The 16,092-nt window shown below is 42.5% G+C and overlaps 1 protein-coding gene across 1 annotated transcript in view; it reads right to left on the bottom strand.

Moving 5' to 3' along the window:
- ccdc14 (coiled-coil domain containing 14) overlaps positions 1-11,739 on the bottom strand; it is an 18,753-nt gene extending 7,014 nt beyond the window's left edge. The window contains exons 1-5 of the mRNA XM_079495139.1: positions 11,570-11,739; positions 4,122-4,177; positions 3,295-3,379; positions 2,124-2,196; positions 168-263 (exon numbers count right to left, since the gene is read on the bottom strand). Of these exons, the coding sequence (XP_079351265.1) occupies positions 168-263; positions 2,124-2,196; positions 3,295-3,379; positions 4,122-4,177; positions 11,570-11,596 (337 nt within the window). The 5' untranslated portion in view covers positions 11,597-11,739. The remainder of the gene's footprint in view (positions 1-167; positions 264-2,123; positions 2,197-3,294; positions 3,380-4,121; positions 4,178-11,569) is intronic.
- Positions 11,740-16,092: the final 4,353 nt, after the last annotated feature.

The following is a 16,092-nucleotide window of genomic DNA, read 5'->3' as shown; positions in this document are numbered from 1 at the left end:
TTATTTATTTTACATTCATTTATTTTCTTTACTGTTCTCCGAGAAATAGACAAACACACACAGACAAGCATTTTTCACACTCGCGACTCCCGACTACGGATAAGCGGTTGAAGATGGATGGACGGACACACGCACACACACACACGCGCACACACACACACACACACCTGTTTTTTTAGGCGGTTTGTTGCAGGTCTTCTTGCCGTCTGCGTCTCGTCTCTTCACTGATGAACCGACTGGTCTGGAAACACTAGACTTCACATCTACACACACACACGCACGCACGCACGCACGCACGCAGCCACGCACGCACGCACACGGTTCAACCGTCCATTACAAATGTGTGTGTGTGTGGTCAATCATGGATTTAACCAATGTGTAATTAAGCAATATTACACAATATTTTTTTAAATGCCAGATTAGCTGTTCCTATATCGTGGTCTAAGGCACGGCTACAAAGCCGTTTCAACCAATCAGATGGCATCGAGTGCCGCGCTATGAACTTGTAGGTCTGCTATTTTTGAAAAATCGTGAAAATCTTTGAATAAAACAAATCTTTGAATATATATATTCTTTCAGAGTTTGCTTCTGGAGGGTTCCTGGAACAACATATTTTCAGATATTACATATAATCTTTGGGGTCCTTGACATGAAATATTGAGAACCACTGATATAGAAACATCATACATTTTAAAAAGACAATTTTTTAATTTCGACGTCTGGTTTAAATGGGTTAATGTAGCAAAATGTAGCAACATTTGGCTAGTTTGGCTAATGGCCGATGTAATCTACCTAAACCCGGACGAAATCCGTGCATCGCACGCATTCGCGTGCTTTATGTGCATCGCTGCGTAAAATGCGATATTTGGGGCTTGATTAGAGCTTAATTTGACGTAGTTATTAAAATAAACGATGATAGTTTAGCATCGGGGACATCTGACTGTGTAACACAGTGCAGAAAGATAGCGGATGTTGATGTTCTGTTTACAGGAAATGATATCGCCAGATTCACCGCTCTATTTGGTCAAAATCGGCATAATGGTGAAGTTACCGCCACCATCAGGACTGGGTATAATACTATGGGTATAATACTGTCAGAATGAGATATAGTGTGTATGTCACCGATTTTTTCTATTGGCATTAAAATGACGAATTAACATATGAATATGAATAGTGCAGGTAGATTAAAGGACCAATCCACTGTTAATTAAACATATGAATAGTGCAGGTAGATTAAAGGACCAATCAACTGTTAATTAAACCTATGAATAGTGCAGGTAGATTAAAGGACCAATCCACTGTTAATTAAACATATGAATAGTGCAGGTAGAAGGACCAATCCACTGTTAATTAAACATATGAATAGTGCAGGTAGAAGGACCAATCCACTGTTAATTAAACATATGAATAGTGCAGGTCGATTAAAGGACCAATCCACTGTTAATTAAACATACGAATAGTGCAGGTAGATTAAAGGACCAATCCACTGTTAATTAAACATATGAATAGTGCAGGTAGATTAAAGGACCAATCCACTGTTAATTAAACATATGAATAGTGCAGGTAGAAGGTATTAAACATATGAATAGTGCAGGTAGAAGGTATTAAACATATGAATAGTGCAGGTAGAAGGTATTAAACATATGAATAGTGCAGGTAGATTAAAGGACCAATCCACTGTTAATTAAACATATGAATAGTGCAGGTAGATTAAAGGACCAATCCACTGTTAATTAAACATATGAATAGTGCAGGTAGAAGGTATTAAACATATGAATAGTGCAGGTAGAAGGTATTAAACATATGAATAGTGCAGGTAGATTAAAGGACCAATCCACTGTTAATTAAACATATGAATAGTGCAGGTAGATTAAAGGACCAATCCACTGTTAATTAAACATATGAATAGTGCAGGTAGAAGGTATTAAACATATGAATAGTGCAGGTAGAAGGTATTAAACATATGAATAGTGCATGTAGAAGGTATTAAACATGTGAATAGTGCAGGTAGAAGGTATTAAACATATGAATAGTGCATGTAGATTAAAGGACCAATCCACTGTTAATTAGGGTGGCCATAAGAGGGTTAATGTGTGTTTTGTGCAACAGGACGCCAGGCATACCTTCCCTCTCCGCCTGCAGGAGGCCGTTGAGCAAGGCAGCACAGCCATCCAGACCCTTGTGGATGGCAGCTACCTGAGGAGAGAGGGTGAGACAGGTTTCTATAGGTGAGACAGGTTTCTATAGGAGAGATGGGTGAGACAGGTTTCTATAGGTGACAGCTACCTGGGGAGAGGGTGAGACAGGTTTATATAGAAGAGATGGGTGAGACAGGTTTCTATAGAAGAGATGGGTGAGACAGGTTTCTATAGGTGACAGCTACCTGGGGAGAGGGTGAGACAGGTTTCTATAGGCGACAGCTACCTGGGGAGAGGGTGAGACAGGTTTCTATAGGTGACAGCTACCTGGGGAGAGGGTGAGACCGGTTTCTATAGGAGAGACAGGTTTCTATAGAAGAGATGGGTGAGACAGGTTTCTATAGGTGACAGCTACCTGGGGAGAGGGTGAGACCGGTTTCTATAGAAGAGATGGGTGAGACAGGTTTCTATAGGTGACAGCTACCTGGGGAGAGGGTGAGACAGGTTTCTATAGGCGACAGCTACCTGGGGAGAGGGTGAGACAGGTTTCTATAGGTGACAGCTACCTGGGGAGAGGGTGAGACCGGTTTCTATAGGAGAGACAGGTTTCTATAGGTGACAGCTACCTGGGGAGAGGGTGAGACAGGTTTCTATAGAAGAGATGGGTGAGACAGGTTTCTATAGGAGAGATGGGTGAGACAGGTTTCTATAGGAGAGACAGGTTTCTATAGGTGACAGCAGATGGGTGAGACAGGTTTCTATAGGTGACAGCTACCTGGGGAGAGGGTGAGACAGGTTTCTATAGGTGACAGCTACCTGGGGAGAGGGTGAGACAGGTTTCTATAGGTGACAGCAGATGGGTGAGACAGGTTTCTATAGGTGACAGCTACCTGGGGAGAGATGGGTGAGACAGGTTTCTATAGGAGAGATGGGTGAGACAGGTTTCTATAGGATAATTGGGTGAGACAGGTTTCTTATTGGCAACATGCTGGTCAGTGTCTGTGCTAATTGTCACTAGTCGAACATATATGGAGGCGATGGCTTCCTGTACCCGTGAACTTGTGGGTGGGTGTGTGTGTGTGTGTGTGTGTGTGTGTGTGTGTGTGTGTGTGTGTGTGTACACGTGCGTGCGTGTGCGTGCTGCGCGCCTCATTACCTGGTCCTCAGAGTCCTCGGAGTACAGAGAGTAGGCGGGGTCAGAACACAGCAGCGTCTTTGAAGTCTGACCCCCGGTGGTCAGCCTGAGAATACACACACACACTAGTTACTAGTCTGACCCCCGGTGGTCAGCCTGAGAGTACACACACACTAGTTACTAGTCTGACCCCTGGTGGTCAGCCTCAGAGTACACACACACACACACTAGTCTGACCCCCGGTGGTCAGCCTGGGAATACACACACACTAGTTACTAGTCTGACCCCCGGTCAGCCTGAGAGTTCATACACACACACACACACACACACACACACACACACACACACACACACACACACACACACACACACACACACACACACACACACACACACACACACACACACACACACACACACACACACACACACACTCTTTATGTTTACACAATGCTGTACCTCCAACTGTATATACTTTATGTTTACACAATGCTGTACCTCCAACTGTATATACTTTATGTTTACACAATGCTGTACCTCCAACTGTATATACTTTATGTTTACACAATGCCAACTGTATATACTTTCCCCATTTTCAACAGATTTTTATTGAATTGTGACACTTGCTTTGACAATGTAAACGTATGTTTTCTCATGCCAATAAAGCTCTTTTGAATTGAATTCAATTGAGACAGAGTAGAAACAAATGGTGGTATTCCATCATGAACATTAGTGAGCGCCAATTATAATGAAGGCAGGTTGAAAAGTGGTGAAGTGGTCCTTTAATGGAGAGAAACACAATGGTTTTAATGTAAACGTAGAGAACGAAAGTGATGTCATGAACTCACCGTCTCCTGATTGGCTGGGCCCTCCCCCCTCCAGTCAACCTCCCTGATGACACCACCTGTCAATCACAATGCAGCACAGCACACAGATTGACCCATTTAGACCTGACGTCGAAATTAAAAAAAAATGTCTTCTAAATCCTGACAGTTTTCTGAAAAACATTATGTTTCTATATCAGTGGTGCTCAATATTTCATGTCAATGGCAGGGGAACATGACTATGGGAAGTGTGAGGCAGATGCCGAAACTAAGTGTTACAACTGTGGGGGAGAACAGAACACAGTGCTGCATACCAGGGATGTGGGGCACAGATTAAAGCCAAAGAAGTTCAGACGTATAAGATTCAAAATAAGGTATCATAATGCTGAAGCAGTAAAGCAAGTAAACAGACCACAAAGTGGTGCAGCTGTGGGTGTTGAACCCTCTTCTCAGACAGTTCCAAAGCCAGTGAGTGTCAAGTGTTCGCACAAGTGTGCCGTGAACAAGGAGACTTTAATGGTGGACAAAGCCAACTTTGTATTCTTCATTGCAAAGGTTATAAATGTAACGATGCAACAACTTGGGTCCAGAACTGATAGGATCAAGACTGTAGTGGATGCAGCAATAGAGTACCTAAAAACAGAGGGTATAACGACAGATATGGTACAGGAGGAGCTGGGAAAGGAAAATGGGGGTCCTACTAAGTAGTTTAGTCATGGTGTTCCTCATCTTGCAAACTGGAATGCCAGGAGCTTAGTATCAAACGGGCAAGAGTTTAAGAGGTACATAGAGCAGCTAAGTGTTAAACAAGTAAGACGCGCAAACGCGGGAAGCGAACGCAGCTCGTAAATTGCAATAACAACAATTAGAATAAATTACGTACTTAAGGTTTTTTTTAAGTTAAGTTTTTTTAAATTAAATGTTTTTTCAAGTTTTTTTTTAGGGTGTGTATGTGTGCGTGCGTGCGTGTTTCTTTTTTAGGTTTTTTTTTTAACGTTTTTTCTTTACGTTTTTTTTTAAGTTAAGTTTTTTTTTAAGTTAAGTTTTTTGTGTGTGTGCGTTTTTCCTTTTTAAGTTTTTTTAAGTAATTTTTTTTTTTAAGTTAAGTTTTTTGTGTGTGTGCGTTTTTCCTTTTTAAGTTTTTTTATTAAGTTAAGTTTTTTTTTAAGTTAAGTTTTTTGTGTGTGTGCGTTTTTCCTTTTTAAGTTTTTTTTTTAAGTTAAGTTTTTTGTGTGTGTGTGCGTGCGTGCGTGCGTGCGTGCGTGCGTGCGTGTGTGTGTGTGCGTGCGTGCATGTGTGTGTGTGTTTTTGTGTGTGATACAGCTGCGCCCTCTGGTGGTGGGCGGGTGGTGTTACAGCGTGACACACAGACACACAGACACACACACAGACGTGATCTGCTGGGTCTCATAGTAAATGCTCACTGCGTTCGCAACCAGATATTATGTGTATACAGGAAACATGGATGAAATCACACTTGGATTTCAAAATTGTAGGCTATAACTCGGCTAGACTGGATAGGAATAAGCAGCAGGCAGGGGGATGTGCCACGTTTATTAAGGAGGGAATACTATATGAGAGAGTCCCAATGGAGGCTGAAACTAGCTTAGAGATCATTGTTATAGAGGTCTGGGTTAATAAAAGGAAAATGACGATTGTTAACTTATACAATCCATGTGAGAAAATGAAGTTGGAGGAACTGGAGAGGGTGGGACAAGAGCAAGAGGCTATCTGGTGTGGGGATTTTAATGCCCACAACACGTTATGGGGAGGAAGGAAAACGGATGACAACGGGAAAGTGATAGAGGAGCTAGTGATAGAGGAGACAATAAGGGTATGGGTTGTTTAAACAACGGGGGAGGGACAAGAATAAATGTCAGCAATGGAGTAGAATCAGCACTAGACCTCACAGTAGTAACAGATTCATTGGCAGGAGTATGTACATGGGAAGTAAGAAAAGAAACCAGTGACCACTATCCCATAATAACTGGAGTTGAATTGACAATTGAAAAGTGCAACACAGAAGGAATGAGGAATTGGGCCTTTAGTAATGCAGATTGGGAGGCATTTATGGAGGTCAGTGAGAAAGAGATGTTGGAGGTCGATGTAAGAGAAGATGTGGATCAGTTAAATGTGTCTGTGTGCAGAGCCATGCTAGAATCTGCAGGGGACAATTAAGAGGAGAGAAGGTAAAGGGAAAAAGAGGATGGTACCTTGGTGGAATAAAGAGTGCGGCGAGGCAATCAAGACTAGAAACAAAGCGTTTAGAATGCTAAGAGGAACTCATAGTTTTGAGAATCTCATTGAGTATAAGAGAAGCCAAGCAGATGTAAGGAGATGTATTAGAAGGCCAAGGAAAACCTGTTGGAGGGAGTTCTGTAATTCGGTGGGAAGGGAAACGGAAATTGGACGGATCTGGGGCATGATTAAAAAGATGAATGGTGTCAAGAGAGAATATGGCTACCCGGTTTTGAAGGTGTTATGATATTAGCCCATGCACAGTACATCTTAGTCTATGTACTTGAACTTGAGATACAGTGTACTTGATATGTATTGTGTACTGCCGGTACTGTAGCATACTTTATAGATAGGCTACGAGAGACATCTAGGCGGCAGCAAGGTCAGCCTTGCTGCAGTAGGCACGTTCTTCTGTCTCATATCTTATTGTCACGTCATTATGATCCAGCACTATATATGTTTCCTGTTTGTGTAATAAACTTTGTGAACCTTAGCGTGATACTGTCTCGTGTCTCGTTAATTTGTTCTCCCGGGTACCCGCCGCCGCAGTCGCCGTACCGAAGGAATACTTCAACAGGATTATCACACACCACCCGGCCTGCACACACTACCTGTCTGTCAGAACCAGACGAGCGTCCAGTACTTAGATTACAACAGAAGGAAGGGGAAATAATAGCAATGAAGGAAGAAGAAAAGGCGGAGATGCTAGCAAGGGCATTTGTTAAAGTGCATAGTTCAAGAAATATTAGCGAGGAAGGGAAAAGAGGAAGGGAGACTACATTAGCAGAAAATGAAGAGTTAATGCAAAACGAGGAAGAAAATGAGGATTTATTGAACAAGGCATTTACAATGGCAGAAATGAACCGTGCACTAAGGAAAACAAAGATGACAGCACCAGGAAAGGATCAGATCTGCTATGATAAGTAACCTAAGTGATACATCGAAAGAAGTGTTATTGGAGTTATACAACAAAGTTTGGAAGGAGGGCAAACTACCAGAAAGTTGGAAGGAAGCGGTTATTGTTCCAATACCCAAACCGGGGAAGGATAGTTCAAACCCAGATAAGTATAGGCCCATTGCACTTACATCTACACAAGAGACGGTCACGGCCACACAGCCAACTCAAGGTACGGCCACGGAGCCGACTTGGGGACCCAACGCAGCTCCTCCAAGGAAAACAAACAAATTAACGGAGCTGAACGTGAATCCCCCCCACCGCCCACCCCTTTATTTCCCCTCACTGTATATGTTTCTTTTCCCTTTTTACCTCCTTTATGATGAATTCCTGTTCTGTCCTCTGTCTATATAGAAGTGTCTATTTGTACGTCTCTAAATGTTTTTGATGATTTGAACATGGTGGACCCTATTGGAAACAAGTGTAATGCTTAATTGGGTCGTCCACTCACAGTTAACAGCCTTTGTATTGAGTTTGTGCTTGAAATGTACTGTAATTCTGCAAACTGTTAATACATTTTTCAATCAATCAATCGAATATATGTAAGGTAATGGAGAAGATGATAAATGAAAGACTAACGTATTACATGGAAAGCAGAGGGTATATAGCAAAGCATCAGAGTGGGTTTAGGAAGGGAAGGAACACTATGGACCCAACTATATGTCTGGAGCATGAAGTCAGGAAGGCCCAGATAAACAAGGAAAGCGTGGTAGCTGTGTTCTTCGATATTGAGAAAGCGTATGGCATGATGTGGGTAGAAGGACTATTGATCAGACTAAGGAAATTAGGAGTTAAAGGGAGAATTAATGGGGAGATCAATACAGGTAAGAGTAGGAAAGAGCTTGTCAGGGAAATTTAGGATAGAGAATGGAACTCCGCAAGTCCGCAGGGGAGCATAGTTAGTCCACTGTTGTTTTCTATCATGATAAATTATGTCTTTAAAGGAGTAGAGAGTGGTATGGGGTTTTCTTTGTTTGCGGATGATGGGGCAATTTGGAGGAGGGGGGAAAACATACAGTTAATTGTAAAGAAGCTACAGGAGGCAGTACATAGAGTCTTATAAATGGGGTTTCAAGTTTTCGGTAGGAAAAAACAGTGTTCTTTACCAGGAAAAGAGTGGGAGAGGAGAGTAAGATACGCATATACAAACAGGATATAGAAAGAGTGAAACATTTTAAGTTATTAGGACTGTGGTTTGATGAGAGACTAACATTCAGTATACATATTCAGAAAGTTGTGGACAAGTGCAAAAAGGTTATAAATACAATGAGATGTCTAGTGGGAAGAGAGTGGGGGGCGGATAGAATGGCATTAAAAGCGATATATAATGGACTAATCAGAGCAATAATAGATTATGGGAGTGTGGTGTATGGGGCCGCAGCAGAGACTCATTTGAAAAAGCTAGATGTTATACAGTATCGTGCATTGCGTGTATGCACAGGAGGTTTCAAAACAACGCCCACAGCAGCTCTGCAGGTGGAAATGGGGGCTATGCCCATTGATTTGAGAAGGATGCAAATGCAACTGTCAATGAATTACTGGGTACACTTGCAAGGGCATAGTGAGGAGCATCCAGCTCAAGACACTTTAAAGCATAGCTGGGAAAAAGAGGAAAAGGAGGTCGGAAATGTTGGATGGACAGCAGTACAGAGGGCAAAATAAATTGGAATTGAACACCTACAGTTTAGTCCAACAGTACCATGGCCAACAGTCCCTCCCTGGGTTCTGTTTAGTCCAACAGTACCATGGCCAACAGTCCCTCCCTGGGTTCTGTTTAGTCCAACAGTACCATGGCCAACAGTCCCTCCCTGGGTTCTGTTTAGTCCAACAGTACCATGGCCAACAGTCCCTCCCTGGGTTCTGTTTAGTCCAACAGTACCATGGCCAACAGTCCCTCCCTGGGTTCTGGTTTAGTCCAACAGTACCATGGCCAACAGTCCCTCCCTGGGTTCTGCCGGATGCTAAAGTAGATTTGACCATTTTGGATAGGAAGAACAACTAGAAAAAGTGCCCTTCTGGGCACATGCAGGTCTCCACCAGGAGGATAGGACTGTGTGAGATGTTTGGCAAAATGTTTAAGAGTAATATAAACATGTTTTGCCTTTGATAGCAATTGGATGACTTGAGACATTTTGTTCCAAAAATGTGTTTTGCAAAAATCAACCTGTTGGTGGCGCTATAACAGGCCAATGTGAAAAGGGTGGGATATAATTATATTCCTCAGCCTAGTAAGAAAAAGATTTCACGTAAATTGCATGCTGCGTTCATGATTTGAGGCTTTTGTTCAAAACGGGGCAATCTTGCAAACGGTGAAAGCCAATTATAGCCAATTAGGATGGAATATGAAATATCGGACAGATCCGACTTGAGCACATGACCATAGAGATACTGTGTAACGATTTGTGAGATTTTTGGACAGAATCTGGAGGAGTAATATAAAAAAATGTGTTTTACAAAAGTCGGCCTCCTGGTGGCGCTATAAAAGGCAGATGCGGAAAATGCAGGTCAAAGGTTTGTCCTTGGCCTCTAGGGAGTGTGCATGCAACGTTTCACGCAGATCGGTGCAGTTTTAGGTAAAAAATGTGAAAAGCTGCCTCATGGTGGCGCTATAACAGGCCGTTCTGGAAAATGCAGGGCAGAGGTTCATCGTTGGCATCCAGGGAGTGTGTGTGCAAAGCTTGGCATCGACCGGGTTAACGGTGCCGGAGATTAGCTGGTAACAGACGGACGGAAGGACGGACGGACACACACACACACGGACGGAGTGCAAAACATACTCTCTCCCCATGCCTTCGGCCTGGTGGAGACAACAAAACATACTCTCTCCCCATGCCTTCGGCCTGGTGGAGACAATGACAGAGAGTTTGTGTGTAATTCCTGGGTCGTGCAAGAGTATATTAACGAATTCTACGGATATGTAAAGATGTACACCGATGGGTCAAAAAGGGCAGACAGTAAGGTAGGAGTGGCATTTTGTGTCCCAGAGTTTCAGTGCAGCAACTCAGAAAGTAGGCCGGACATTCTAATAGAAATAAAACAAATCTTATATAGGATAGGGATGATGGGCTTAACAGTGGTGTTTATGTGGGTACCGGCACACATTGGAGTGAGAGGAAATGAGGAGGTGGACAAGGTGGCAAAGGAGGCGACAAACTGTGGCAACATCGAGATGGCAGTGAAAGTTAGTAAGATGGAGGGAAAGAGCATTATTAAAAGAAATATGAAGGAGAGATGGCAAAAGAGGTGGGAGGAGGAGAGGAAGGGAAGATGGTTTTATGGAATTCAGAGGAAAGTAGGAGAGGAGAGGGGAGCAGGAAAGAGCAGAAGGGAAGAGACAGTAATAACACGTTTAAGATTTGGACATACAGGCCTAAATGCGGCATTATTTATGATAGGAAAACACAACACAGGGAGGTGCGATCATTGTGGGGAGGAGGAAACAGTTGAGCATGTGATGATGAACTGTAGAGCTTATGAAGGAGAAAGAAGACAGTTAAGGGAGAATTTAGCAGAAATGAAAGAAAGGTACGACTTAGTAAATATACTAAGAAAAGTGTCAGGAGACAGGTGCTATAGGCACCTTTTTGAATATTTGAGAGTAACCAATCTGATTGATAGAATATAGGTTTGTTGTGGTAAGGTAACTCAGGAATCCAATAAGTAGGATGAATAAAGACACCAGTAGGTGGCGGTAATGCACAGATTTGTTTGCCAACCGCCAATAAACCCCACAAGAAGAAGAAGAAGAAGAAGAAGAAGACTGAATGGGGCTGATCTATCTTTTATAATATAGAATAGAACGAACGAACGTTGCTTTCCTCCTGAGCAGGGCCTGGCTGGAAACAAGTTCTTGAGCTTAGCCCAGATACCCTGGGTAAATATAGTAACTTTGCTTTTGCTTTGCTTTGCTTCCTCCCTCCTCCGCAGTTATCAGACTGACTGCTGCGCTAATTCGTTTTATTGTCCGTATAGCCATGCAAAGTGCTTATAGTGGCGTTCTCTAATCTCTCCCGAAGTTTGTCTGTTAGTTTGTTGTTGTTGTGTTGTCCACGACTCCACCACGACACTGACAGCCAGCCAGAGCAGGAAGGTAACAGAAAAAAACAAAACAAAAACAAATAACCGGCTAATAAAAGAATAAGGAGGATTTTTATTTGCTAAATTCAACGCCCCCCCCGGTAATTAATAGGGGGGGGGTTATTGAAGGAAGGAATGTATTTGAGGATTTACGGTAAAAGTAAAACTCTTAAAACTGATAATAATAATAAAACATTCTCACCTTCTTGTGTTTGACATTTCCTCTCATTCTTCACCACAGTTCATGTAAACTTGTAAAGCTACCGTTAAGAGCTTTTTAATAACGTTTAAAACTAATAATAATACTACAAAAAAAAGACTACAACTGTACTTGTTTTGTTTTCACAACCCGAAAGCGCTGAGCCCGCGAGCCGACCAATCAGATCACACGCCGGTTGCGTCGTTCAAGCGTTCCCTGCATTTCATTGGCGGAGAGAGAGAGATTCACAAGATCGCATATCCCAGTGGTTCCCAAAGTGGGGTCCGGGGACCCCCAGGGGTCCTTGAGGGAGTTCCAGGGGGTCCCCAGCTAAATGATAGTTAGGAACCAAATGGACCCTTATGGGTCTGTATAACTCTAAGAGTGTACAAATGGAACCAACAGGTCCATTTGGTTCCATTTGTACACTCAGAGTTACATTAACATTGATTGGGCGTCCCAGAGATAGAAATGCCATTAAATGGGGGTCCGTATGTATGTAGACTAATGCATGTCAAACTGAGGGGGTCCTTGAAATTAAAATGGTTGAGAATCACTGCTAGAGCCGTAAAAATCTTCTCCTATGGGGGGTCCCTGGCATATATTTTCAAATGGGGGTCCGCGGGGCTAATTAGTGTCAATTTGGGGGTCCTTGACGTGAAAAACTTTGCCACTGCCCCAGAGTAATAGGCTATAGTAAGAGAGTGGCGACACTAGCGTTGACTCCCATTGTAACAATGGGATGCGGAAGTGCTCATTCTATCTCAATGGGATAGTTCCTTCCAGCCATAGGAGCAATGTTTGGAACTATAGCCCACGCTTTGCGGCGAGATCAAAGCGCGGCCTCCGTAAAATCTGAATCCCCCCCCCCTTTTCCCCCTCACTGTATATGTTTATTTTCCCTTTTTACCTCCTTTATGATGAATTGTTCTGTTCTTTGACCATCAGTCCATGAGCCAGACCCCCCTAATTTGCGCGTTAATTACGAAATGGGTGGGCAAATTCTAGTTTGAATTTTTTACTAGCTGTACATCTCTACTTCACATTTTTGTATGATAACAATCGCAGACTAGCAGCTTGTTGGTAGTTATCATGCATTGAATACATGCACCCCTATATTGTCACATGCAAAATATATGATCAAGTTTTGAACCTTACTTTGTGCAGAGACCAATGAAACTTTTCTGCATAATTCAAATATGGGGAATTGATTGGAATGGTTATTTTACTTCCATAAAACTTCCATATATGCTTAAATGGGCTTTTAATGTAGTAAATTGTGTAAAACTCAGGGATAATGAAAGTTAAAACAACTCCATGACACATTCATTTAAACCAAAGATGAGGCACTTTATTTACAGAAGCTAAGAACATAACAGTGGAATATATCTATATAATGAAACTATATGTATAAACTATGCATATATACCATGAAGTGCTATGACTACATAATGTGTGGGGTCAAACTGGGGGTTTTTCATGACTCCGAATCCATTAAAAGCATTACTTTTGCACAAAAAGCACTCAGGGTGACACTACAGCGCTTGTCGTGATTTCTGGATCAAAAATGCAATCATGAGAGAGATGGCTTATTGACATTCCATTCCTCCTGGATAGATGGTTGTGTATGGCCTATTGACACCCCATTCCTCCTGGATAGATGGTTGTGTTATGGCCTATTGACATCCCACAATCAAAATAGGAATGTCAATTGGCCTGCTTGATTGCCATTGTGTTTGTTTGATAGCCAAGTGTTTTAAAGTTTTTGATTGATTCATTGAAAATTGTATTAACAGTTTGCAGAATTACAGTACATTTCAAGCACAAACTCAATACAAAGACTGTTAACTGTGAGTGGACGACCCAATTAAGCATTACACTTGTTTACAACAGGGTCCACCATGTTCAATTCATCAAAACATTTAGAGACGTACAAATAGACAAAGAACAGAACAGGAATTCATCATAATGGAGGTAAAAAGGGAAAATAAACATATACAGTTAGGGGAAAAGGGAGGGGGCGGTGGATTCAGATTTTACGGGGGCCAGTTTCGAATTGCAGCCATCCGTAGGTGCCCTTTGAGAGCGGTTTTGAAGGAGTCAAGGGATTCGCATGGGAAACATTAGTATTCTCTAACAACTAAAATTGCTATTCAAATATTGTGACTAGTAAGTAACATTACATTGTTGAGCCAAGGCAATAGGCCTATGTTGAAAAGTTACAGAGAACATGCCATTACAATGGATGTACTTCCATTAACTTGTAAATGTAAATGTTCCAGATGAGTACAAATAAAAACACTATATAAATGAATGATTTGTGTTGTTAAATGCTTGCTATTTTCGCTTTTTTGGTCTTGAAGTTGTTTTCACAACTGGTTGCTTATTTCTCTCCAGAAACTTATTTTATTTTTTTTGCTCTACACTTTCTTTGTAAATTAGGCTCTTATGGACACCAGTAGCAGCAGTGTTGAAGTACTAGACCCCAACGATCCACCATATATCACTGAAGATGACTCGAGCACCACTGCCACCCCAGTGGCACCCCAGATGAAGGTGGAGGTGAATGGTTGGCAGGAGCCGAAGGTGATCGTGTATGAGTCCAGGATCAAAGAGCTTTTTAGGATGTGTCAGGAGTGTGGAAAGCCACAGGACACTCTGGTACTTGGACTTCATCTCCTGAAATCAGAGGCATGCCTGAGGTGAACTTGCTCAGTGCTGCCTCTGTGCTGTTCACAGGCAGCACCATCACAGAGTTGGTGGATTGGGCCGCACTAATGAACGTACATATGATCCAACCCACTACCTTCTATGACGTGCAGAAGTCGTACCTCGGTCCTGCCATTGAGGCACAATATACAGCACAGAGGGACGAGATTCTGCCCAGACTCTGTGTTGAAGAGGAGGAGAGGAAAGATGGAACCGGACCATCCATACCAGTCCACCTGTCCGGAGATGGAAGGTGTGTATGAAGAATATAAAGGAAACATCAGAAATAGTAGTACTTGTGTGTATATACAATGAAAACAGTATTAGTTTTAGATTCATTGCATTGATTGAACGTTTTTTTGTTTGTTTTGCTTGTTATCACCTCAGATGTGACTCACCAGGGTTTTCGGCCAAGTACTGCCATTACACCATGATGCTGGACAGGGTGGGCGAACGGTTTGCGGAGCGATCTTGTTATCGGAAGGTCGCCAGTTCGTATCCCCGGACCGGCACGTTAAAATTACCACCGCTGAAGTGCCCTTGAGCAAGGCATTGAACCCCTACCATGAAATGTTCTATGAGCAGGGTCTGGCTGTAAACAAGTTCGTCGAGCTTAGTCCATTCACCCTGGGTAAACAAAGAACTTTGCTTACACAAGAGATTTTGCAGACTGACCTAGTGCAGGTAATTTAGGTCGTTATTGTATAACGTAATCGACTGTTACTATATATTTTTCCCCGCCCTTCATCCCTCTAACTTCTTGTGCTTCTTGCCGGTTACAGAAGCCTCCAGTTCAGTAGCCATGGAAGCACTTGGCTTCGAACGGGCACTCAACACGCTCCTAGATGTGGGACTGCAGGTGGAGGTGGTCGCAACTGACCGGTCACCATCAGTGAGGAAGATGATGAGGGAGCAATATCCAGACATCGATCACCAGTTTGATCTCTGGCACACTGTCGAAGGCAAGTGCAAGATAATGTGTAAATGGATTGTGATTCATAATCTCTGATTTGATATTTTCTATGTTGTATTCTATGTTTTGTGTTTTTAGTCTGGAGGTGATGATTCAGAAAATAAACCCAACATTGTTATATCATATTTAAATTACTATTGCAGGTTTCAATAAGAAGCTGATGGCCAAATCCAGGAAGAAGGGTCGGGGAGAACTGGCTGACTGGTCAAGGTAAGGACAGGTGGCAGCGGTGGCCGAACGGATAGCGGCGCGGTCTTGATACCGGAAGGTTCCTAGTTCGAATCAGCCGTCCGACACGTTAAAATTACCACCGTTGAAGTGCCCTTGAACAAGGCATTGAACCACTACGATGAAATGTGTTCTATGAGCAGGGCCTGGCTGGAAACAAGTTCTTGAGCTTAGCCCAGATACCCTGGGTAAATATAGATTTCATTTCATTTCATTTCAGATGTTCATAAGACACCCATAGCTACACAAACACTCACGTTGAGTAGAGGCAGACATCTGTAGCATGTAGCGTACAGCGGCAAGTGTTGTCTGAACTTCCAAAAATAGTCAAATTTGCAGATCTACAAGCTCACAGTGCGTCTGTCTTTTTTCCTCTGTAGTATAATAATAAGAAAATAATTTATAGTTGCACCGCTTGTGTGTGTGTGTGTGGGGGGGGGTGTGTCATAGGGCATTATATCTACGTTTTCAAGCGATCAAATGTACTAAGGTATATTGCCTAATGGCCGATTCATACTCTTATTTTACCGCTGTAGTGCCGAAATGATTTCGGCTCGTCAGAAGTTTTCAGTAGCACCGAAGAGCCGACTTTAGGACGCGATTCATACTCTTATTT

This window comes from Electrona antarctica, assembly GCF_951216825.1.
Source record: "Electrona antarctica genome assembly, chromosome: 24".
NCBI classification, from domain to species: Eukaryota; Metazoa; Chordata; class Actinopteri; order Myctophiformes; family Myctophidae; genus Electrona; species Electrona antarctica.
The sequence above is the reverse complement of the archived record's forward strand: the minus strand, read 5'-3'. Positions and strand labels throughout refer to the sequence as shown.